General features: G+C 47.2%; 1 protein-coding gene across 6 annotated transcripts in view; it reads right to left on the reverse strand.

Annotated features, from left to right (window-relative positions):
- Positions 1-25,805, reverse strand: part of HDAC4 (histone deacetylase 4) — a 2,586,716-nt gene that overhangs the window by 985,530 nt on the left and 1,575,381 nt on the right. For all 6 annotated transcript variants that reach the window (XM_069616020.1, XM_069616021.1, XM_069616018.1 and 3 more), the window contains 2 exons: positions 11,609-11,759; positions 8,005-8,119 (listed from right to left, as the gene is read on the reverse strand). In XM_069616020.1, the coding sequence (XP_069472121.1) occupies positions 8,005-8,119; positions 11,609-11,759 (266 nt within the window). The remainder of the gene's footprint in view (positions 1-8,004; positions 8,120-11,608; positions 11,760-25,805) is intronic.

A 25,805-nucleotide genomic window follows, 5' to 3' on the forward strand; every position in this document is an offset into this window, starting at 1 on the left:
AAGAGTCAGTCGGCCCCCCCACTGGAGAGCTGTGTTTCCCGATCTTGATGTCACTGTTTCTTGGTGGCAGGGAAAAACCCACACAAAGTCCTCTGTTGCTTCCTCCTGTTGTCGCTGGGTGACCGGTCAGTCTTCTGCATACGGTGGTCACGGAACCCCTTGAAGCCGGTGAAAGCACAGGGTTTGAATTCGGTCCTGCCCTGAGACGGAGGACTTCTGCCCTGGCGGTTTGAGTTGAGGTTTTCTTCTTTGTCAACTCGTCATCGGTTGATGAATGAAAGAGGTCCATGACATCAAAGGGCAGATCTAGGATCTGCTCTTGCACGTCAGATGAAAACTAAGTGGCATGCATCCACACTTTCCTTCTCATCTCGACACCCAGACACAGCCTTCTGCTGGCTGTATCGATGTGGGAGACCGAAGACTCCATGAGTTCCTGCGAAACAGACCTAGAATGCACCAGACCGGCTATGAAGGAGGCCGAAACTCCCTGAATTCTCGCCACAGCTTCTGGTTAGCCACAGTTAAAAGGGCGTTGGCATTGGCTTGCCGGAGATGCAGACCTGAAATGGAATAACAGAGTTTTACCAAAGACTTGAGGACCTCCTCCTTTGAAAGATGACTGGAGGTGGCTCCTGTGGAGGAAGACGACAAAGAAGATGGTTTAGAATATAGTGAGGACGCAGCCACCACTGAAGAATGTGGCTGCAGGTGGGAGGCCTGAAGGATTATCTCTCCGTCCGTTAGCCTGAACCTGCTGTCCAACTTCTTGCTCATCTGGGCATTGGCCCTGGGCTTCTCCCAGACCTTTCTTGCCACCTGCAGTACATCCTTCTTGAGAGGGATGCCAGACCGGATCATGGTGCGCTTGCCCAAAACCTTTGCCAACACTCCAGATTCCTGGGGGGCTTCCTCAGGCAGAGGGACCCGCAAGAACTCTGCCAGGCCCTGAAGGCGGTCCTGAAAGGCATTAGCGGATGCAAAGGATTCATCGTCCTGGGCGCCATCGTAGTCATAGTTTCCCCTCACCCCCTTTTTTACAGACCAAGGGGAATCCGGGCCCTGGGACAGGTGCTGCATCCACCCCCGACCCCTAGGTCCGGAGCCGAAGACCGGTCCAACGGCTGTTGAGGGGGAGGCATTGGCGGTACAGGAGGAGGTGGAGGGGTCTGAACAACCGGTAGGGCCTGGACCGGGTACGGGACCGGTACTGGCACTGGTAGCGCTGGAGGAACAGATGGAGGACCCAAAGGAGGAGGCCGGGGAGGTACCACCTATGGGATCACCTCCTTCACTATATGCTACAGGAGCCCTGTCATCTGAGGGGAACGCATGAAGAGGAGGAAGAGCTTGAAGAAGTGATCCTCGCTAGTCACCAGATGCCTAGGGACCGGGCCCTCCGAGGCGCTGGGTCTCTGCTCCTGGTCAAAGCATTGAGGCGCTTGAGGGAGTGGCCATAAGGCTGCAATGGGTAGATGTACCCCTGAGACCACCAGATGCCTGTACCATACAGTTCGCTGCCGCTTAGGAAAGGGGACTGGAACCTTCTTGCAAGGCCCATTCAATGGGCAAGAGCATGGGCAGGCACTGAGTCAAATCCAAAATGGCCACCCGCCTAGCAGGCTCTGCCACGTGCCTATCCACCATTTTGGGACCTTGCGCCGCACTCTGGGCGGGAGGGCCCAAAGGACCCGAGCCACAAGAGGACTCAGACATGAGAGGATACAGCTTGGGTCCTGCACCCGAAGCAGAAGCATTGACCACAGAGATCACTCTGGTATGTGCTGAGCCCTCGGCCGGCTGGCCGGTAGTTGTAACACCCTGACTCCGGTAGACGTGCCGAGGAATGACTCTTGGAGGTGATACCAGACTATCGACTATCCTTTACCCCTTGGGGTCAAAAAAGAAGACTAACTTGATCGCCCTTCCGAGGACAGCCTGGTAGGACCCCTGAGCCCATCGGCTAGGGAGCCGGTAACCTTGATGGCCTCAGGTCTGCCCCCAGAGCGCCCAGAACCACCCCTGGGCCCTTCAGCTTGGGAGCTGGTAGTCTTAGAGGCCTTAGGCCTGCCAGAACCTGAATCAGAGGAACCCTTGCCAATGGGAACCCCTGGGAAGGTGTCACTGTGCTCAGGAGCTGTGCTGAACAGAGGGCCTACACATTGTATTGACGAGAGGTCCTGGAGACAAAGTCCTTAAGGTGCGCCGGAGGTAACGTGTGGAATATCTCCCACCAAAGCGACAACCGATTCTTCAATGCCCTGTGATCGAGATCGCTGCAAGCCGCGCACGCGCCCCAGTCCCTCAGGACAGAGTGCATGGGGGTCCGGGGCTGGGAATGAGCGGTCGCACGAAGCGCATCTTGTGAATCCTCCTGCAGCCGACATGCGCCGAGGGAGGCGAGACACTGAGGGGAGGTTAAGTAAGATTGAAAAACAAAGAAGGGGAGCAAGTGGAAAGTCAAAAAAGTCTCCATGCTTGCCGCCAGGTTGGACACCGTCTGTGCGGAAAAATTGACTTAGGTGAGGCGCTGGAGAGCAGGGCCTCAGCGGGGCATTCCCACGCCAGAGGCCGCGCCCCTGCGCACTGTACTAAATTTAAAGGGGAAGCTCAGTTTTTCACTGCAAAAGGTTCCGGTACTGTCCCCATGTTGGGGGACGCCCGACAAGGATGGAGGAAAGGGGATGGGCCGAATGAGTATGGTAGTTACGACTAAGCTCCTTGCCCATGAAGCAAAATCATTCTGGCCCATCAAATAGTAAATCAAGGATTTTGTCTAAACCCCTTCTTTAAATATGATGCAACGTAACTAAGCACCAAGTGACATATTTAAGGCAGCTGTGCAGCACTTTTAAGTAAGGCGTTGTGCAACAACTGATCATCAATAGATGTGTGTCCTCTGTCAGGTGCTGCAATACCTGGGGTCTCAGTGACTGATATCCAGATCATCCTCAGCTTGGTAAAATTCATCAGGGTCCTGACTAGGGTCGTCTTGTTCTGTATACCAAATGTCCTGATCTGGTTGATTAGCTCCTTGTTGTGAGTTCCGGGAGTCCATGGCTGTGTGCGTGGATGTATAAGTGGGCGATGGAGGGTGCCGTGACTGACCTGTCTCCAAAGGTTGAGGCATCTCTAGGTCTAATGTTTTTTGACAAATGGGATACTTATATCAACAAAAGAAGAGACTTTGTCCATTGTGTCCTCAAAGCGTTCTTTTGTCCAGGTCCCCGTTTTAGGCGTTTCTGCTAAGGGCAACACAATAGCTTCTGGGTCTTCCCTTTGTCTTTTCTTCTTGTGAAGAGGTTGGGATAGAGGGGAATGGGCCTCTTCATACTCTTCAGATGCAGCAGGAATGTGCGGTTTCTTGCCATGTGACCATGTGGTGTTTTTCCATTAAAAAGTGACATTTTTGCTTTTTCGATGGATATTTCAATGCCTCCGAATCAGCAGTTGAGTGCGTTTTACGCACGTTTATAGCCATTGATTGTTCTTTACTGCCTTGCAGGCTTTTTCAGCGAATGGTCGGTAGGCCGCGCTGCGCCTTCCACTGGCATGCAGCCTTCTTTTGACGGTTCCATCGAAGAGCGGCCTGGGCTTAGGTGTTTGGGCGTGCATGTGCATCCTTATCGACAGAGGCTCTCTCCATAGCAGCGCACTGCAACTGCCTTTCAGGGCTGTGGACTGACACGCGAGAGCCTGATGGTTCCCTTGTGATCTCTTCGGGCCCTGAAGGGGAGCCGAAGCTTCCCTGGCCTTCTGGATCGAACTCAAAGAGAACGGCAGGGGTTTCTGACTCAGTCATCATAGCATGTGAAGCCCATCGCTTTGTTCAACGCTCTTTTGTTTACAGGATGCGCAAAAGGTCTCTTGGTGATCTCGAGGAAGGAAAGGTTACATACTCTGTGGGTGTCCTTCCACGGATATTTCCTGTTGCAGTTAGGACAGAATTTTATTTGAGTTTGCTCCATGGTGTATGTAAATATTAAGGGCATCAAGACAGAAGCAGGAAATGTATGTAGGCATTCTTTGTAAGAAAGGAGTCCCCCCCACTCTCCATGCTGCTTGTCCGAATCCAGATGTAGCCTCAAGTCCGTTGCTGGAACGATTGGCTGTTTCAGCTGTTGATTTGGTCTTCCGTCGAGATGTAGCATTGAGCGGTAACTGTAGAAATATTGATAAAAGTTATAACTACTCAAAAATTAGCATAGCTACAGGACTCCGCGAGAACACGTCTAACCACAATGGTGGAAAGAAGTAATCTGAGGGACAAAGATGCGTGAGGGATCATGGGTGCAGTCTACGTCACACTAGAGATGACCCATCAGCCACCACACCAATGAGATTTGCAAAAACCATAAACACTTGAAAACCAGTGACCCCCCCAAATGTATTCCCACTCTACTCCCAGAAAGACTTCCCGCCCCCAACTTGTCCCTCAATGATACTTATAGGCCTAAATAACCACAGATGTAACTTCATCTATGGTCTGCTTATCTCACCCAAATGGAGAAGAAAAAAAAATATAGGAAAAACTGAAAACAGGGGGCCAGCAGCAGGCAAACAATTTAGTTACTGGAAATGTATTGGACATATCACATTCACATCCCCAAATTATAAAGACTATTGTAGTCATAAACTGTAATGATTAGGGCAGTGAAATAACTTAAATGGGTCATTACAAGTCATAGTCCCCAATTCATCATTGTGACGGTCCCTCAGTAATTGTCGCCAATTCCGCAGGCATGCTCAAATGCAGAGCACTGGACATCCGTGTCTCCAGATCCTATCTCTGGATCGCATTCAGGGGCTGCATATTGAGTGTCCAGGGTGTTACTCAAAGAAAGGCAGTTGCTCAATGACCGCTTATCATTGCTCTATTTTGTTTGCCTGCTGTGGGTATCTGCCCTCTTGCCACAGCAAAATGAGTTTCCAGCCGAGACATTTAGGTTTTGGGATTTCAATTGTTCTTGCACAGCTTCTGGCGTTTCAAGTAGATAGACCTTAGAAAATAATTTTCAATTTGAAGGATAGAGAAACACATTTAATTTTTAGCTCACCAAGTGTTTGTTGGATTGTTGGGAATTATTTCCTGGATGGCTTGTGTGTAATCTAGAAATATTGAGAGTTTTGCTGCTCCCATCTGAACCTCTGATGCTTTTCTTAAATGATTGATATTTTATTTCTATCGAGCTCGTACATAAATGCTATAGGATCGCTTCTGTAGCACAGAAATGTAAGATGCCGGGAAAGGGCACCGGGCACAGGGATCGTGGGGGGTAAGGATCTGGTCAACGACCTATGTGCTTGGCTCGATTGTGAAGTACGGCAATAGCTTATAGGCTCCAAGTTCTTTCAGTAATAGAAGTTTCAAGTATTCAGCTGCATTTTAGCCCCCTTCACGCTCCAGAAGGGGGAAGGGAGATATCTTCAGGCCCTACCTTAAGCATCTTCTACACTTCATCATTTCTTGCAGGTGACCGACATTTCTATAAATTGTGGTTTTAGTTTTATCACAATCTCTCCAAGGCCCACCACCTTAACTTTCATGTTTGTCACCCTTTCAGTAATCTTTGCAGGTCATAGCAAATAAGGGAAACATCCATGTGAACCATCCACATTTTTTGTTCTAGTGCTCCTCTGGATTCCTTGAAGATTGTAACATTTCCAAAACGGGCATCTCCTGTGCGGGTTGGTTGATCCATCCATCTGTGTAAAAAGCTCATTTGCTGTAAAGCTGGGTGCAAGATTACATTTTGGATTGCTTCCCCTCATGCTGATCTGCTTCCTGTCATGCCTGCATGTCAGAAACACCCTTATGAACCCAAGGGTGTTCACCTACAGGCAGTTGAACCCGTTGTGTAGCCAACAAGTTATTTCTGCCAATATAACTCTCAGGAGTACTAAAGGACAGACAGAGGTCCATTGACCAAAAGATGGATGGACGCCACAGGACACAGCTGGCTGCAAAATAAAACACACAATCAATACCACACCAAGCAATAACAAACAGTACTGCAGGATAAAGAATTGTCAGTGCTAACTTGCGTGTCAACAGAAGCTCCCCTGATAACACAGTGGAATGGAATTCCTGTTCCTGAATCAAGATTGGGCGTTATCCTGTATCAGAGGATAATCAGTGTATCAATATAACTATTGATCCCCAGAGATTGTTCTGACTAAAGCACCAAACATGAACACATAATTAATATGAAATGTCTTAATAAAAAGGGTTGATGTCTGAAGCGTGGCAGTGATCTTGGAAGTTGAAAGCTGGCTGATGCTGGACTCCCCCTCAAAACAGGCACGAGGACACCTAAAAGATGCTCAATAGAAAGTCTCTAGTCTGAGCACAAGCCTTTAAGTTCCTTAACCACAGTGAGAAACAAGTTTGTTCCGTAGAAATAACATGGTCAAAGTTCGCTCCTTAGATCATAGTGAATAAAGTTACTATGCAATCCAAGACGTTCCAGGTCGTAATCTTCCTGGCGATGATCAAGACAAAACAGAAAACAAAGGCAATCCGTAGAGAAAACAGGGTCGTAATTACACTGGCGTGGACGTGGACAAGAGCGTGAGGGAAAGACAAGTCGAGGGACGTTCCCAGGGTCGGGTACCAAGAATTCTTGACTGGACAGGGGACGAGATGGGTAGCAATTCCGGAAGGCAACACAATGTTAAAACAAAACCATGTCATCCAAAAACGCAATGTAGAGCAAGAAGGCTACGAACAAAATTCAGAAGCAGAGATTCCTTGCATGGGCGGGACTTAAAACGGGAAGGAATCACCTGATCCTTTGTATGCGGCTCTGACGTGACTGCACACGTGAAGCTTGATGGGCAGGGCACCATCATCGCCATGGCAACCTCCAACGTGCACGAAAAGACATACTAAGCTTTGGGGTGTTGCCGTGTCTCATATTAGCATAACATTGTCTCTTTTGTCCTGTAATACGCGAGAGGAGAGGAGTGGAAACAGGACAATGACTGTTGTGCTTTAGACATTGATACCAGTGATTTCTTGTTCAGCAATGGTTTCTTGACACTGCACCAGTTAAACAGCAATTAGACCAAGGACCATTAGATGCACAGCAGCGGAAGGTCGCCTGTTACCCAGAGGGTTCCAGATATCATACTTTTGAACAGTTCTTTTGTATTACCTCTTATACCAGAATCTCAGGCCCTCTCAAGCAATAATCTATCAATGTTGTCAACCCCTGTTTCGTTATCAGTAGCCGCCCTGAAAGCGGACGTCCATATCTATTCAAATTTCACACAAGGGCTGGATCACTATGACAGGGCTTTCAAAAACGGCATTTCAGTAGCCATAATCCTCCCTTCCAGTTTTCTCTGCCTGCAGGTTCCCAAATCTTTGGGCCTCTCTCCCCAGACCGCCTCCCCCTCTCAAGTATTCTATGGATCACCCACACTCCTCCCACTACCACTTGCCTTTTGTCGCTGCTGGCTGACTTGCCCCAATCATCAGCTCGAGTCACAACTATTCCCAGGGTGTGAATAGAGATCCCCTCAAAGTGCCATCAGTGATGGTTACTTCTGTTCCTGCTCCAGAGATGGCATCATCATCCTTTCAGCAACCTGTCGCCTCAGGGTCCGCTTGGAGCTGTGGTTACACAGCAACATGGGGCATGCATCCACCAATTTGATGATTTGATGAGCCTGGTCATGCCTCTACATAAAGTTATTTTTTGGAGGAAATCACTGGTACCTTGTTACTTTCTCAATGTGCGCACCCACGGAATCGCTCTATGAACATAGCGTTTCCCATTGATAGCCTCTTACTGCCCATTACATGATTGACTTCCAGCCACATGTTTCTCCAGCATTCAGCTCCTGCATGGATTTACCTCAACTGTCAAACCATATTCTCTCACTAAGTGTTGACCATCAGTAGTAAAACACAATGACAACAGCTCTATGTAGCCAATTCACCCAACACATATGAATACCTTCATAAAATCCCTACCATACTCGGCACCAAGCCCTTACCAGAAATGAGGGTCGTTTGACATGCAGTGGCTTAGATTTCGGTGGGCCATAGCTTTCTTTTTGTTGAGGACAAACTCCTGCAGCTTCATCTTCACCTCTGTGCTGGCTACGGCACCTGGGGGAGAATTTGGTGGGCATTAGTGCAAGAGTGGGAATTTCCTGCTTACTCACATAGGACATAACAAACAGAAAAGGTCACAAAGCATAGCATGTTTTCTTTTTTTCTCCAAACTTCCAGTCCATATTTGTTACAACAGAACACACAAGAACTATTCTATAAACATTCATAAAGAGGGAACTCTCCATGCTGCAGTAAAGCTGAGGAGTATACATTGTTTTGCTTCAAAGTGGATTGTTGTGTAAGATGCACAGGCTTGATTTGCACTGTTTCATGAGTGGAACGTATATGAGTTTGCAGTGTGGGAAGCATATGCTGCATCGGAATAGATTTTCATGCAGGAAGCATGGGCTTAGGCAACAGATTACTGTGAGGAAAGCATTCACTGGGTCTGAAGAGTGTCATATGCGCGAGGCATAAGAAGCATAAACAGAGATTGCCGAAATTAGTGTGTAGGAAGCATAGGTGGTGTTTTATTAATCCAGCTTCAGAAAGATTGCCTTACTCTGCACAGATTTATTTGTGGAAAGCGCACACAGCACAGATTTCTGTGGGAAGTACAGGCCCAGTCTGCCTGAAATTGTGATATTTTGGAATATTGAAGGCCGCACCAAAACGGGCAGGAAAACAAAAATGTATTTGTGCATGCAGCCTGAACATTCTAAAATATCACATAGAACCGGATACTCTGGCACTGCAAAGTGGAAAGCACAGGCGAGTTTCCAAAAGGTTCACGAATAAGGGATAGTAACTCCATTTGACAGCACACTACACAGTTTGTGGGGATTTGGAGGTACAGACCCATGACCCTTTAGTACCCCCTCCATGTATTAAAAACCCATGTTTTTAATGAGATTTTGAAACGTTGAGTCCAAATATCAAGGGGGATAGATTTCCACGATTTAAAAGCTGAACATGGAAAGAAAACCTCAGCCATTCCTATTGTGAGCAAGATTTTTAAGACATCTGATTGTACAAAACACTGTACATATATTTGTAGACTAGGCAAGACATTCCAAGTGAGTTCTGTCTGCAACAAGCAACTACAATAATTCTATGTTTCATATGTGACATGATCCCTTTTTCCTAAACCTCGAATCCCTGACACTCGTTGAAGCTGTGGTAAAAAGGGTCCCCACAATATTTTTAAGAAGGTCATTGCAATGGTCTATGAGTGATTTTACAGGAGATCCTCTGAGTCCTGGGCTATCTTTCATGTCAAACAGATTGATCACTACTAGAAATCTGATCTATTTATGAACTGGTTTGACAATCCCTAAAAAACATTTGTTTATCCATGAAGATTTCCATATTTTTATATGTTCCCTGCCTACAAATTTAATTCTGCAAACAATTGATGTGAGACGGGATTGACTGCAGATAAACTTAACTACATAACAATTGAGATCAAATCTGCTTTGTGTGCTTTTAGTTAATGGAATTTGTATTCATACACTCGTTAGTGCAGGTGCCTTTTAAATTATTCTTTGCATGCAGGGATACCTATGTTTCACCATCAGAGGTTTAAATATTGAAAGGTAGTTCTTTGAGGATGGTCAACTTTGACGACAGTTTTTCTTTTGGAAAGCACAAAGGACAATGAAGATCCCTGGCTCACCCTTAAGTCGACTCATCTCAAAAGATGCAGAAGGACCTTGTTGAACCCTTCTACCATGAAGTTAATGGTTCATTTGATTACCTGTGTGTGGCACCTTTCCAAGAAAATAACCATTTATTGAATCATAGTCTACAAATAAATTGAGAAGGGATTAGTTGGCACCATGTCCCTAATCAACAATCATCAGTGCACCTTAGCATCCTATCAAGGCTATTTTGGTCCTAGATCTGCATGTTTATGAAGTATTTGATATAATAATTTCTTCCCCAAAACAGAGTTGAAATTCTCCAAAAGCACATTTTATGAAGACATTCTGCAATGGTGGGGAGTTTTGTGATAGGCCTTTAATTATGAATAGTTTGGATTTTTAAAGAGAGGAATGACCAAGTCTTTGTACACTAGCTGGTATTGCCCCTTAATGGAGAGACTTGTTGTCTAATTCTGCTAGGAGAACTAAATGGATGAATGACTCTGCTCTAGCCAAACTGTGGAGGAGTCTGTTAAGCTTGAGTGTTTGCATACAATACAGGATCTGGAACTTATCCCATTCATGGGATTCAAAAACCCCGATTGACATTTCTGTTTGTTTTTAGTTGTGTTGCTTGGTTGAAAGTAGTAAGGGAATCTGCACATTCCAGAAGGTTTCTCACTTAGTTAACATGACATCCTTTTTAAAAAAATAAATTGTTATAGAATAAGCTAAACCCATTTAAAGGATCTTGTTTGTTTTGGTGGGATGTTCATCTTCAGGGTGTTTGTGCATCTTCCAAGTAGCTCAATTTTCCAATTTTTTTGTTCATCTTCCTACAATCCAAGGGAGGAGAAAGGAGAAATATAGGCTTGCGCCCCAGATGAGCATTGTGTCAACATTTCATAAACCGTGTCACCTTCCTGCAGCGCATTTGCACAAAAAAAGTAATTGGATATTAAGCAGAAAAACTCTATAGTTTACCAGATCCCTGTAAATGTTTTGTTTAAATCTCATCACAAATGCTAGTCCTTTCTATTTTAGAAAGCGTTATTTTTGAACGAAGGATGGAACTCAATTATGTGGTGTTAGGATCGTATAGAGCACAGATTTATTGTTATTTTATTATTTGGCGCTTTGTCCAATGCTGCATGTGGCATAAATATAACTATTTATGTATAAAACATACAGAGTGTACCCTTGATAATGTGTGGAACCTAGCACACATTGGTTAAACATTAGTCTGATTATTGATTCATGAAATGTAAGTTAACTGATTCAGTGTATAGACAATGATTCTGTTTAAGACCATCACTATGGAAAATACACACAAAAAAAGAATTCCAAGTTACGAACACAGGTTTCTCCACAGGGGAACTTTGTTTTTAGAAGATCTGCTTTTTCTTTCGCTTTGCCACTTAGGCTTGAAGAAAAGGCAACATTGCTACAGTTTTAGCTTTGCTTGATGACCAAGTTCACCCTGATGAAGGATGATTGGTCCGTAATGCATTGGCTACTGGTTCTACCAATCAAGCAGGTATGAAGGAGCAATACTTATAAAGATTGAGCATGCGACAATCAAGATTCCAAGACAAATTATTTACTTATATGTGAACCTACTGCAGTACTTACTATCAGGATGTGGATGTGGAAAATATAATCCCAGTTTTGTGTATACATACTAAAAAAAGCTATTGTTCTTGCTTTACTCATTGGATACAGAAGTCAGAGGAATAGGTTGATTTTCACATTTTACTGAGTGATAACCATATTTTTCCACATGAGAATAACAGAATTGCAGTGCCAAAGTTCCTGGATGGGGCACTAAATGGGTTGTAATATACAAGCAAGAAAACGATACTGGGTTTGTGAACACCTTCCCTTATGGCGTTTTACTTACTTTCCTTGCCTTTCTCCTTATTCTTCAGCTGGATCAGCTTTTGCTCCCTCTGCTGCTTCTCCATCTCTTGCTCCTGACGGTGTTGCTCTAGTTTCCGCTGGTGCTCCAGTAACTCCTGCTGGTGTTTCATGGCGAGCATCTCCTGTTGCTGCTACAGATAGGACAGTAGAGACATGTATTAGCACTGTGAGAACGGTCTAGCAAAGATGCAAGCATTTTTGCAGGAGCTTTTCTCCAGCGTACGTTGTTACTGTTTTCTTTTAGACTGTTGAATAGGTTTGTATGCAGATTAGGCTTTTAACATAGATGGCATTTGAAAAAACATGAATGTACAATAGAAGTACAGCCTTACTAACCAGAACAGCTGCTGGGACATTTTCCTTTCATCAAGTAGAGCTAACTAGGTTTTAAGTAGAATAGCAGCATTGTACATTTGTTTTTAAATACTTTAATTCCGGACGTATTGCAACGTACAATGTGCATCTCGGGGCGTAAAAAAGAAAAATGCAGTGACAAACATCAGATTCCAGGTGTAGCTAAGGCATACTGAAAGAGATCAGACCCAGTCATGTATTAACAGACATATAATAGTCTCATTCCTTCAGAATTAAAACACACTGAGACAGACGTATCCAAATCACAGACTGAAAGGCCTTTCAGACGTTTCGAGAGGCACAGGGCAATGTGTTAATCAGGCACTAAAAATAATTTCCCACACCCTTCTTTTACTTTCGCCAAATCACTCCTTTAGCAGATGTGGTGTACATAACATTTGTAGAGGGAGGAGTATGCCAGTACCACTATGCTGAACAGCAGTCTGGGGGCCTACACAATAGTAATCAATGGGTCTGCCTGAAGTCAAGGTTGTTTGGAGCCGTCCTATACTGAGGCCCTGCCTAATCTCTCCTGTCTTGGTTGATAGGACACAAGCAGGGCATCTGATTAAATCACTTTACAATCTTTTCAGGAGCCCAAGATTCCTTTTGAAAAACAACAAAGAGGTGGATTCCTTTATACCTGCAAAGTTGGAAGTGAATGATCATCGACTCTGAGAACGTGTTCCATTCTTCGCAACCCTCTGTGCTTAGGACTCCACCCCACTGGGAAACACACAGTAACTGAATTTGCAGTGAGAGTTGTTTTTTAACGTCTGAGATTGGTTATCAGCTATCCTCCATCACTGCACTCTACCTGCTAGAGTGCATGTTGTATATTTTTTAACAACATTTTGATCCATTTTAAACAATAAGTGGTTTGTACATTTTCTGCAAAATAAGTTTCGATTTCTAAAATAACTGGGTTCAATTGATTAAATCTTAATCTGTATGACACACACAATGCTTCTGTTTTTGTCATTACCCTTTTCTTATCCAAATATTAAAATAATAGCATAACGAAATCCAAGAAGCAAACCATGACCAATGGCATACATGTTTCACACTAGGGTCAAGTGCGATCTACAACAAGCTTTTTGAAAATATATGTGATTACCCCATTGTGACAAAATGACTACTTTCCTGCAGGAATACAAGGGTGTGTAGTGGCTAAACTGTTTAGTCAGATCTCACACCACTACAAGTCAAAAGTGATCCTAATCATAAAAAGTGAGCCCAGCAGTCAAGAGATTCACCTCCTTTGCCTTTTGTAATACCAAGGACAAAGGGTATGCTATACTCTTAAGAGTGGTGTAAATGTGATTACAGTAGCAGCCCAAACAGCAACAGTACAACAGTCTAAAATCAAGCAATGTCCAGTTAAGATAGATAGATATATATATATATATATGATACATTACTCACCGTAATCGTATTTCTGATGCTTGTATCTGCTTAGATTCACATGCTGTGCATAGGCCGACATCTAGTGGAAGCTGCAGAGTATTACAGTTTGTTTTTCGAAACTCGAAAATGGGCGTCGACACATGGCGTGCCAGTAATACTATCCCAAGTGTGACGTCCACTGTACCCAAGATCCCTCACGCGTCTAGGATCCTCAGATTGTATTTTTTCTGACATGAGGTAGCATGAGGAGTAGCGTGTGTACAGATAATCCAAGCAGATAGACAGAAAGGTAAGACTACAAGCAATCATGCGCCTTCTCTCAGAGGGGAGGAAGGGTGGGTCGCATGTGAATCTAAGCAGATACAAGCATCAGAAATACGATTACGGTGAGTAATGTATCCCTTCTGAGGCTTGTGGAATCTGCTTAGATCACATGCTGTGCATAGATTAGCGAGCAGTACCTGAAGAAGGAGGTGGGATGTGAGAAGGGTCATGAGCAAATAAGTGTCTTAGAACCGCTTGTCCCACTTGTGCATCTGCCTTGGAATGGGTGTCAATGCAGTAATGCTGAGTAAAAGTGTGAATAGAGCTCCAAGTAGCTGCTTTGCAAATGGTGTCATGGGGTACATTTGCAATGAAAGCCAGAGTTGCCCCAATGCCTCTAGAAGAGTGGGCTCTTGGCGTGAAAGGCAGAGTTCTTTCAGAGAGTGAGTAAGACAGCTGGATACAGTTAATAATCCACTTCGAGATGGCACCTTTAGAGACGCGATCCCCCTCTCTGCCTGTAGCTACGGAGACAAACAGTTGATCTGTTTCTCTTAGCGGTCTGGTTTTATTTACATAGTAGAGGACTGCCCTACGCACATCTAGGGTGTGTAGTTTCACCTCAGCTGAGCTTTGCGGGTCCTGGAAGAAAGCCCGAAGCTCGATGGACTGGTTTACATGGAATTTTGATATAAATTTAGGTGAGAACCTAGAGTGTGTGCGTAAAACCAGTTTGTCTTTATGGACAGTAAAGAAGGGATCCTGCACTGACAGAGCCTGAATTTCACTGACCCTTCTTATAGAAGTAATAGCTACTAAGAAGGTTGTTTTATAAGTCAGGTGTTTGAGACTGCTTTTATGCATGGGTTTGAAAGGGGGGCCCATGAGCTTGGCTAGCACCACATTAAGGTCCCACCCTGGTGGTGGGTTTGAAATAGGAGGGTGAAGTCTCTTTACTCCTTCCATGAAGGCTTTAACTACTGGTACTTTCCACCACAAAACTTTGCTATGGGAAGTGGTGTAAGCCGACAGGGCTGCCAGGTGTACTTTCAGTGAGTTAAAAACCAATCCTGCATCTAGCAGGTGGAGCATGTATGTAACATTAGTGGAAGGAGTGCAATCAACCGGGTTGATTTGTTTACTCTGGCACCAGATAACAAACCTCTTCCACTTGTCAAAGTAACAGTGCCTTGTGTTTGGTTTCCTAGATTCTTTTAGGATGTCCATACACCTCTGTGGCAAATTGAGATGTCCAAACTCTATGACCTCAGGAGCCATGCTGCCAGGTTCATTGAGTTGGGTTGCTGGTGCACTGTTTGACCTTGGTGCTGGGACAGCAGGTTGTACCAGGCTGGAGGTTTGATGGGCTCGCACACCGCCATCCTGCGTAGGTGTGGGAACCACGGTTGTCTTGCCCACATGGGAGCAACTAGGGCGAGCGTCATCGATTCCCTGTTCATCTTGTTCACCACTTTCCTAATGTTCCGTCTGAGTGCCCATATCCAGATTTTCTGGGCCAGCTTGGACAGATTTGGCGAGCGAGTCCCTCCTTGCTTGTTCAGGTAGAACATGGCTGTTGTGCTGTCCGTCCGGATTTGCACTGACAGGTTCAGTAGGTGGGGCTCGCACGCCTGAAGCGCTCTGAATACTGCCAGAAGCTCTAACAGGTTGATGTGGTTCTTGGCCACTGAGTGAGACCAGAAACCCTGAGCTGTGTGGTGGAGATGGTGAGCTCCCCATCCCGTCAGACATGCATCTGTAGTGACTACTGCCTGTACCTCGGGATCGTAAAAGGGTTTCCCCTGTGCGAGATTCTCTCTTGTCCACCAGTGAAGGCTTTGTACCAGTGTTGGCGAAACGACCACTAGATCGTCCCACTGACCACTTGCCTGAGACCACTGTTTCGCCAACCATTCCTGCATGGGACGCATGCGCAGGCGCGCGTGGGGGACCAAGTAAATACATGACGCCATCATGCCCAGTAAACGCATTGCTTTGCGTACCGTTATTTGTTGACCGGACTGATAATGCGGAATTTGCAGTAGTATATTCCGAATTCTTTCTTCTGAAGGAAAGATCAACCCCTCCTGGGTATCCAGGATTGCTCCCAGGAATTGTTTTGAGGTGCTTGGCACCAGGCTTGACTTCTTCTCGTTGATTGAGAAGCCTAACTCGTGGAGGAGGTCGATAGTCCTTTGAATGTTTGTCCTGCAAATTCCTGGGGTTTCCCCCGTTATGAGCCAGTCGTCCAGATAAGGGTACACCGGGATTGCCTCCCTGCGTAGGTGTGCAGCCGCCACCGCCAGTACCTTGGTGAATACCCTTGGAGCTGAAGCTATCCCGAAGGGCAGTACCTTGAATTGGTAGTGTCGACTGTCCACTTTGAAGCGCAAGTACTTTCTGTGCGCTGGGAACATGGAAATATGAAAATAAGCATCTTTCATATCCAAGGTTGCCATGTAATCCCCCTTTTTTAGGAGGGGGATTACCTCTTGTAGCGTGGTCATACGAAATTTTTGGGGCTTGACATACTTGTTGGCAGGCCGTAAGTCCAATACTGGGCGCATTGTCAAGTCTTTCTTTGGCACAAGGAAGTAAGTTGAATAAATACCCTTGTTTACCTGGTGTCCCGGGACGAGTTCTATCGCGCCCTTTTGTAGAAGAATGGCGATCTCCTCGAGGAGAATCTTCTGATGTTCTAAGGAGTGTACTCTTTGTCGTGGAGGATGGTTCCGGGGACGTTGCAGTAGCTCTATACAATATCCTGTGGATACTGTTGACAGCACCCATCTGTCTGATGTGATCCCTTCCCAAGCCTGGGTGAAGTTTGAAATGTGTCCCCCTACTGGGGTTGCGTGAGAAGGGACCCTGAACTGAGCGTCACTGCTTTGGTGGAGGCGTGCTGCCTCCCTTGCTAGGGCTGCCTCTGCCTTTACCACGACCTCTCCTATTACCTCTGCCGTAACCCTGGGTAGACTGTTGGTTGTTGTTCCACTGTGTAGCCTGCCCCTGGGAATAGTTAGATCCTCTCTGGGAATTTTGGCCGCGTGGGCGATGAAAATTACTATTCCCTCTCTGGTTAGGGGGTTTATTGGTTAACTGGCCAAGGGATTTGAGTGTCTCGTATTTGTCCTTGGCATTTTTCAGTGCGTCTTCGACCGCCTTACCAAACAACAGATCGGCTTCCACCGGTTTGTCCAACAATGATGCCTGTGTTTCTGCCTTAAAACCAGACTGCCGTAACCACGCATGTCTCTTGATAACAGTACCTTCTGCTATCAATCTGCCTGCTTTGTCCGCGGCGTCGAAGGTTGCTTTCAAAATGCAACCAGACACGGCTCTACCCTCTGCGGAAATCCGAGCTAATTGGCCCTTTAACGGTTCAGGAGCAGAGGCTATGAGAGCCGCGACTTTGTTCCCACTGATGGCAGTTGTAGCTGGCCAACAGGGTGGTGGAGTTAGCAATCCTTGCTTGATAGGCGGACGTTGAGGCTACCTTCCTGCCGAAACCGTATAGTTTTTTGCTCTCCTTGTCGGGAGGAGCTTCTGACAAAGACAAGGGTGTCCCAGCCCTCTTACGAGTGTTGGTGACAACTAGGGAGTCTGGCTTCAGATGTCCTCTTATATAGAGAGGGTCAGACTGTGCCGCCCTGAAAAGTTTTTCAACCTTGGGATTGACTGCTCTGGTGAGGTTTGGGTTCACCAGGGACGGATCTATTCTCCGCTGAATGGATTTAAGGATAGGGATGGTCTGGGCAACAGGCCTCCTTTCTCCCACTAACTCTTCTGCGAAGTCCCTTTCCTCCTGTACACCGTGGGTGTCAATGTGGAAATGTTCTGCTGCGCGAGCGAGAACCTCATTTAGGAGGGGTTGGTTATCGACCGGGAAGTTGGTAACCGGGGCTTCGTTCTCTACCGGGGAATCTACTCTGTATGTTTCCGGGTCATCCTCTTCTTCTTCCTGGTCCTCATCATCCCCATAGTAGCCCGTCCCGGTTTGCTCTTCTATCATACCAAAATCTTGGTCTTCACAAAAGGAAGCCTCTCCTTGATACTGTGAGAATGGTCCTGCGTAAGGTTGTACCTCTAAGGGTTCAGACCTCAACTGAGTTTCAAACCGGGCCTTCTTACTCGGAGGGATAGGATCAGTAGAGCCCGAGGGTGTGGCCCCTTGTGGATCATACGAGAGGAAATGTTCTGGATTTTTATCATAAAAATCAGCCAAAGAAGACATTCTTGACATGACCCTATCTATGTCTTCACTGGACCATTTTTTGGAACTGGGAATGACTCTCTCAGCAAGTCTATGGGATTTAGCTTGAGTAGCTTTGCTGGTTGTGGACCTATCAGCAGACCTGGGCTTGTCTGTCTGTTTAGGGGGGGTGGAGTGTTTCACAGGAGTGGAAGAATGTACAGGTAGTTTCTTCTGCTGTTTTCCCCCCTCCCCGTGCGTAGAAAAATGTTTTCCCTGTCCCTTAGTGGCTCCGGTGTTTTTCGACGCCTGGCGTCGAGGATCGGGAGAGGTGTCCCTGTCCTTCGAGCGTGGGGCCTTGCTGGCTTTAATTGCGGGCTCCGACTCCTGGAGCGCGGCCTGGGGGTGGAAGTCGTCTTCGTCTTCCGACGATCGAACTTCTGTTAGCCTAGGGAGCGAGGCACTCTTGGCAAGAGTGGATGATTGCCTGGAGTCATGCGGCGATCTTGATCGAGAGCGCCCAGAGGACACCGAATCGGACCGTTCTGTCTGTGCCTCTTTCCGAGAACTCGACGTCGTCGAGTCTCAGTTGGACTTAGTGTGTGTAGTATGTGAAGCGCTTGTGTCGCCGGGGGTCTTCCCCATAGCCGCCCTGCCGGACGACCTTCCGAGGTCGGGGACCTGCGCTCGGCTGTCTTTCGACGCCGTAATGCCCTCGCCGTCCGAAAGTACGGCGTCGCTGAAGGCGCCCTCCGCTGCCATGGCCGCCTGCCTGGCGTGGTGGGCCCAACGCTTCGTGGAACGGTCCTTAAGTGTCTTAGGTTTAAACCTACTACACGCTCTGCAGTTCGCTTCGGGGTGGTCCCTCGGCAAGCAGAGATTGCACGTGGCGTGCCTGTCGACCCAAGGGTATTTGCGATTGCACTTGGGGCAGAATTGAAAAGGGGTACCCTCCATACGCACCTTGAGGCAGCGGGCTGGTAAGTGTAGGAAATGTATAAGGTGTACCTATATACCAAGAGTGTAGAGTATGTACCACCCCCCACTCTCCCTACTTGCAGGGCCGAGGCCAGCGGCCTACCAGGCCCGTGCCGAGGCCAGCGGCCTTCCAAGGCCCAAATCCGTCGTGCAGCAGCCGACGGTCGATTTCTTCTCCAGCCGCGTCGAGTGTCGAAGTTCGACGTTGGGGTGGGGAAGGGTGTCAATAGATTATTATTGTAAATTTTAGCAAAAATATGGCTAAGGCCAGTGGACTCCGCAAAATGCTTCCGACCAGTATGGCGGAAAAAAACAATCTGAGGATCCTAGACGCGTGAGGGATCTTGGGTACAGTGGACATCACACTAGGGATAGTATTACTGGCACGCCCTGTGTCGACGCCCATTTTCGAGTTTCGAAAAAACAAACTGTAATACTCTGCAGCTTCCACTGGATGTCGGCCTATGCACAGCATGTGATCTAAGCAGATTCCACAAGCCTCAGAAATATATATTTTCAGTGTTAAAGGGACATTATGGTTAAGTTGCACTAATAAAAACATATGAAATTCAGTGAAAAATATCTCTTAAATGGTTGTTATGGTTACAAATAAAACCGAAAAACCCCAGAAATCTGCCAGTTATGGTAAGCTAAGCAACCATAACTCACACCACCGTGCACTGCTAAGACTACCGCCCAAGACATCAAATATGACATCACAAATGTCACAGATACATTTGCAAATCCATGCTTTCGGGTTTTTGCCAATGCTCCTTGCATGAGTTTGCTGCAAATCCGTCCATGTTTTCTTTTTTGAAAAGTGTCAAAATGTACGTACAAATAATAGTCATATAAATTAGCCCCCACTTGACAAAATCCATTCAGACTTTGCACAAACTTTCAAAGTTGGCTCTATAATCTTTCTGAAAACTTTTGTGCAAATCTGTCAAACATCAACAAAGTTATAAGCCATCTAAAAATGTTGAGACCCCCTCTAATTTAGCCCCCTCTTCACAAAATCCCACCAAACCTTGCAAAAACTTTCAAATCTGGGTCTAAAATCTTTTTGCAAACCTTTCTGGACATTCGTCAAACGGCACCAAATGTATAAGCCTTTCAAATATTTTGGGACCCCTGCTCTCTTGGCAAAACAGCCCCAAACTGCATAACTGTTCAGGGCTAAAATGATATTGCATTTCATACAGTTTCAGCGAGTGGCGCCAAAGTTATAAGCCATCCAAAAACTGCTTTTCATCGACCCTGTAATGCAGAAATATGGTTTAAGTTACTTACCTGTAACTATTGTTCTCCAGCATGGATTCACATGTTCATGAATATTCCCGGTCAGGCTGAAAATCCTGGGTAATCGAAAAAACCTTCACTTTCACTTGAAAACTGTATTTCTCCTCTACCTCTAAACCAATCACTGTCCTCTGGGTCTACTGCCTCCATCCAATGACAGCTCCAACCCTGGTGGCCATCTTCAGATTTGGTAAGCATGTAAAGTGGCAGTATGAACCAAGAAGAGCCACAGGGGGGAAGGAGGGAGGGTTTGCATGTGAATCCATAGCAGACCCATGCTAGGTAAGTAACGTAGTCCTTCTCCAGCACAGGGTCTGGCAGGGATTCACATGCTCATGATTAACAATTACACAGCAGTACATGCACACCACCACAGGAGGTGGCAAGACTCAACAGAAGCAATAAGCACTCACCCCTGGAACAGACTCAACTCAAATTAACAGGTTGCGTAGCACTGCTTGGCCGACTTGGGACTCCTCCCTGGAATATCTGTTTGTGCAGTAGAACCTTGTGAAGGTGTGCGTGGACCTAGACGTAGCAGCCCTGCAAATGTCAAGCAGGAACACACCAGAGTGAAACGCTGTCATGGCTGCAATGGCTCTGGTGGAGTGGGCTCTCGGCCAGCCTGGCAGCGGCCTGCTAACCAGTTGATGAAAGCACCTGATGCAGACGCAGAGACACCTGGAGATGGAAGCCTTCGACAAGGCTTTTCTGGGATTCACAGGTCCAAAACTGATTAACAGCTGAGAAGTCTTGCGAAAGCTCTTCGCGCGTGCCACGTAAAACTTCAAGGCACGAGCAACGCCCTCGGTGCTGGCGATGACGGATTCAAGAAGACAGGCAACACCAAATGCTCTTTGAGGTGGTACTCCGACGGAACCTTTGGCATGAATAGGAATATAACTCATAATCACAGACGTCTCCAAAGACGTCTTCCTGTTGAACTGGGAAGTGAGAACGAGGGTGAAATGGCAATCGTGTCCTTGGATGCAGTAAAGGCCTTTGATTCGGTTAAGTGGCCATGGCTGCTGGCAGCCATGGCAGGATATGAAATGGGGCCTGGATACATACAGTGGGCGAGGATGTTATATAGTGAACCGTTAGCCAGAGTTAGAACAGGAACAGTGATATCTGAAAGATGGCAACTCCATAGAGGCACCAGACAGGGATGCCCATGGCCCCCAATGCTCTATATACTAGCCCTGGAACCCCTAGCAATATACCTTAGACAACAATATGATACTATAGGCATCTCGGTGGGTGGGGGACGACACTTGATCTCCTTATATGCTGACGACTTGCTACTGTACTTGAGGCACCCAGAGGAAAATCTCCAATACATTTGGAAGTGATGGAAAGATATGCAGGGTTGTCTGGTATAGCGGTGAATCCTCAAAAATCTAGCATTTTCCAGGTAGGCAGCTATAGGGACATTCCAGTGGGACAGTTACCGGTGTTGCAAATACCATGGGCGGTCAGCACCTTCCGTTAACTTGGGATAGACGTGTACCATACAGTGGAAGACGAGCACAGGCACAACACGGAGACAGCTATTAAGAAAATTGAAAATTGTATGAAATTATGGGTGAAGCTGCCCCTAGCAATGATGGGACGCGGGCAATGCTAAAGATGGTGGTCTTGCCCAGGCTCCTGCACTATTTTGGGAATATACCATACTTGATACCCAAGAAGTTTTTCACTAAATTGAACAGTATGTGTAGGGATTTCCTGTGGCATGGCATGCGAAATAGAGTGGCACTATGGAAGTTGCAGAATATTTATGAAAAAGGAGGGATAAAACTGCCTAATTATGAGGTCTATTATGTGGCGAGCCAACTGCAGTATGTTGCCAAATAGCTCTCAGATGAAGAGACCCCCGAATCAAGGTTGTTTGGACATGACTGCACCCCATTTTATTTGAAAGAGATCATCTGGCTGCCCGAGACAGAAATGGAAGGGCGCCCCAAGATGATGATGCTTGGGTGGAGGATGTGGCGCCGGGCATGCCGGATGATGTAGAACCCATTCCCGTGCTCCCCGCAGTTACCACTAGTTGCACTGACAGGGGAAGATAAGCAGCTGAGGATGATAATCAGGAACCACTGGGAATCGGTTGGGTTAGTTATTATGGGGGATATCTGGCGGGAGGGGGCCATTGCAGATTTTGGAACACTATGAGAAGAATTGGGGTTACACACGGGCCAATATATTACATATCACAAAATGGTGCAGAGAATTAAAAGAACATGGCCCGAAACGGTGCTGGAAGAAGAGCCAGATGCTACCATAGATACAATATATGATATAGCGGAGGGGGGCTACGAGATCTCCAGATTGTACGAGATGATGATGTCTAAGGTTGGGAAGGACTTAACGCAATTAAGGTTAGACTGGGAGGAGGAAGTAGGGGCCCCAATAGAGGACGGGATGTGGGAGCGAGCCCTGGGATACCATAAGAAATTGTCAAGGAATGCAAGATTAAAACAGATGCAACTATATATTACGCACAGGGCATATATGACACCCCAGAGGATATCAAGGTTTGCAAATGCAGGACGACAGGTATGTCCCAAATGCGACGAAGAAAAGGTCGGCATGGTGCACATGTTTTGGTCATGCCCGATTATTGAACGATTCTGGGGTGAAGTAGCACAGAAACTAGCAGAGATGGGGGTCAGGATTTCTATAGATACAGTCTGGGGCTGCTTGCTGGGGGGGTTCCCCAGGTCGCAGAAACTAAAACATGTTAATAAATTGAAAGACCTAGCATATGTGCTTGCAAAAAGGGGGATTGCCATGGGATGGAAGACATGTCACAGACCACGGGTGGAGGTTTGGTGGAAAGAGTTGCAGAAATGGGCGGAAGCAGAAACCATGGTATGGCAAGAGGCGAGAACCCTAATGGCCTGGAAATTATTAGTAGCAGAATTGTTTGGATCAGTACAAGAATCGACAGAACTCACGGAAAGGGAGACCCTGCCATCTGATGCAGGAACAGAGTGTAGGAATGAATAGGCTCGTAATGTGGGGGGGGATAAGGGAAGCAGTGACTGAAATTAAGTAATGTACAAATGCGTTGTTGATATATGCACTGCATGTTTGGTTTGTATTGTTTTTGTTTGAATAAATCAATAATAAAAATGTAAAAAAAAAAAGTGGGGTGTGTACCCAGTACCACCCTTGAAGGGTGGAAGGACAAGGACGGCTGCTTGCACAACAGGTCCTGGATCTCCCGGACCCGCCTGGCTGAGGTGATAACCGCAAGGAAAGCAGTCTCCCTCGATAGAAACCTGAGCGGGGCCTGATGCATCAGCTCAAAGGGCGCCCCCATGAGCTTAGTCAAGACCACATTAAGTTCCCCAAGCTGGGACAGGAGCCTTCACCAGTGGAAAAGTCCTGAAGAGTCCCTAGAGGAACTCCTTCACGAGTGTCCGACCACAGGGAAGGCCTACCCGGTGCCCTGGTGTAATGGGATATGGCAGCCAGGGGCACCTTGGTAGATGCACGAGACAATCCAGCCTTGGCCAAGGAAAGTAGGTATGGTAGAAGCTGTGGGGCTGTTACACGCAGAGGGGTAATCTTCTGAGCCCGGCACCATACAGAGAAACACTTTCCCTTATGGCCGTAGCACGTCAACGTTGAAGAGGCGCTGGCCTTGGCTAGGATGTCCTTACACTCTGCAGGTAAAGAATAATGTCCAAACTGTAGGGCTGCAAGAGGCAGGCCCTGAGTTTCAGCGATGCTGGGTCATGGTGCAGAATCACCGCTCCCTCTCTGGAGAGAAGGTCTGGAAGTAGAAGCAGCCTGCTAGACCGAGCCGCCGACCTACGTAGCAGGTCTGGATACCAATTTGCCACAGCCACGCCGGAGTGACGAGTATCATCCTGCAGTGACACTGTCCGAGTGTGTTGATCACTCGTAGAAGGAGTGGGAACGGAGGAAAAGTGTATAGGAAAAGTCCCTCTCACACGAACGAGCATGCATGGCCCATGCTTCTCAGCTGAGGGAACCTGCTGGCAAACTTCTGACACTTGGAATTCGTCACTGTCGCGAAAGGGTCGATCTGGGGTTAACCCCATTCGTGGAATAGAAGATGAACCTGGCGAAGCTCCCACTTGTTGCAAGAATGTAGCTCCCTGCTGAGCAAGTCTGAAAAGGTGTTCTTGGTGCCTGCCAGGTGAGGAAGGACTTCAGGGCCCAGAAGACGTCCCAAAGCTCCGGTACATTGATGTGAAGGGTCATAGGACTCCCCAAACTTCCAGAGGAGCGTCTGTGGTGACTGTCTGTGGCAAGGTGGTACTTGGAATGGGAACCCTTGTGTGAGATGAGAGTGCATGCCCCACCACTGTATTGCTCATCGGAACTCGTTGGGGGCGATCTTTTCTGTCCAGGATTCCGAGAATTGCAGCCACCTCACATCCAGAAACTCCTGGAGAGGCCTCATCTGTAGTTTGCAAAGGAGGACGAGGTTGATGCAGGAGGACATCATGCCCAACAGCGACTTGACGGCCCTCACAGTAGCTGACCATGCCGACGACAGGCGATGCACCTTCCCTAGGATGGCTGCCACACTCTTCCGAAGGAGACGCCAGGCAAGTCACTGGGTTGAGTCAGGCTCCCAGAAACAGAGCATTCTGTGATGGCTCCAAGCAGGACTTTGGATAGTTTATGGAGAATCCCAACCCATTAGCAAACGCACTGTCCTAGCCATATGCAGGCTCGCCAGAGCATGGGAGCGGTATCGAACTAGCCAATCGTCCAGGTAAGGGTAGACGTGGATGCCCTCGAGACGAAGAAGCGTTGCCACCGGTGTTAAGCACTTTGTGAAGACCCTTGGGGCCCATTTCAGGCCGAAGGGAAGTGGCTTGGACTGATAGTGTCGCCCCTGGAACACAAACACAAGGAACATGCTGTGCTTCCGATGGATGGCGATGTGAAAGTAGGTTTCCTACAGGTCCATGGATGCCAGGAAGTCACCTTCCTCCAGTTGGCCGAGCACGTGCTGCAACATGACCATCCTGAACTTCCAGGACCTTAAGTACTTGTTGAGGCGTTGCAGGTCCAGGATCGGCCTCCACCCTCCCGCTCTTCTTTCGGACCAGAAAATATCTGCAGTACACCCCAGAGCCACAGAGGTGCCGGGGATGGGCTCTATCGTCCCCTTTTTTAACATGGCATGGACCTCCTGCAGCAGCTGCCCCATGTGCGGTTCTTGTCGAGCCACAGGAGGTTACAAGCACACCTGTGTTGGAACTCAAGGTATGCCCCTGTCCGAAAGCATCCAGCACCTGTCAGTGGTGATGCTCTTCCACGCGGTGATGAACCTGGCCAGCCGGCCTCCCACTGGGGTGCACAAGTGAGGGCCTGAGTCCACACCCAGTTGAGGCCCGTTTCAGGGTCAGGGCACTGCCCTGCGGGTGGCGCCAACGCTGTCCTCTGCCGCTGTATGCCTGCGAGCGACCTCTGCATGCCTCTTGCATCGTGGAGCGGGAAGGCTGCCGATATGGGGTGGTGTAGCCCTTGGAGAATCTGCCAGGTTTTTACCTAAAGGAACGAAAGGACGACGACCAATGTTGCTGCAGTGTCCCAGCAAACGTACCGCCATGTCTGCCCTGATGATTTGAAGAGACTTGTCGACCATCTTGCTAAATAGGTTTTCCCCATCGAATGGCATGTCAAA

The sequence above is a fragment of the Ambystoma mexicanum genome, chromosome 9, assembly GCF_040938575.1.
Source record: "Ambystoma mexicanum isolate Mex_15411 chromosome 9, UKY_AmexF1_1, whole genome shotgun sequence".
NCBI classification, from domain to species: domain Eukaryota; kingdom Metazoa; phylum Chordata; class Amphibia; order Caudata; family Ambystomatidae; genus Ambystoma; species Ambystoma mexicanum.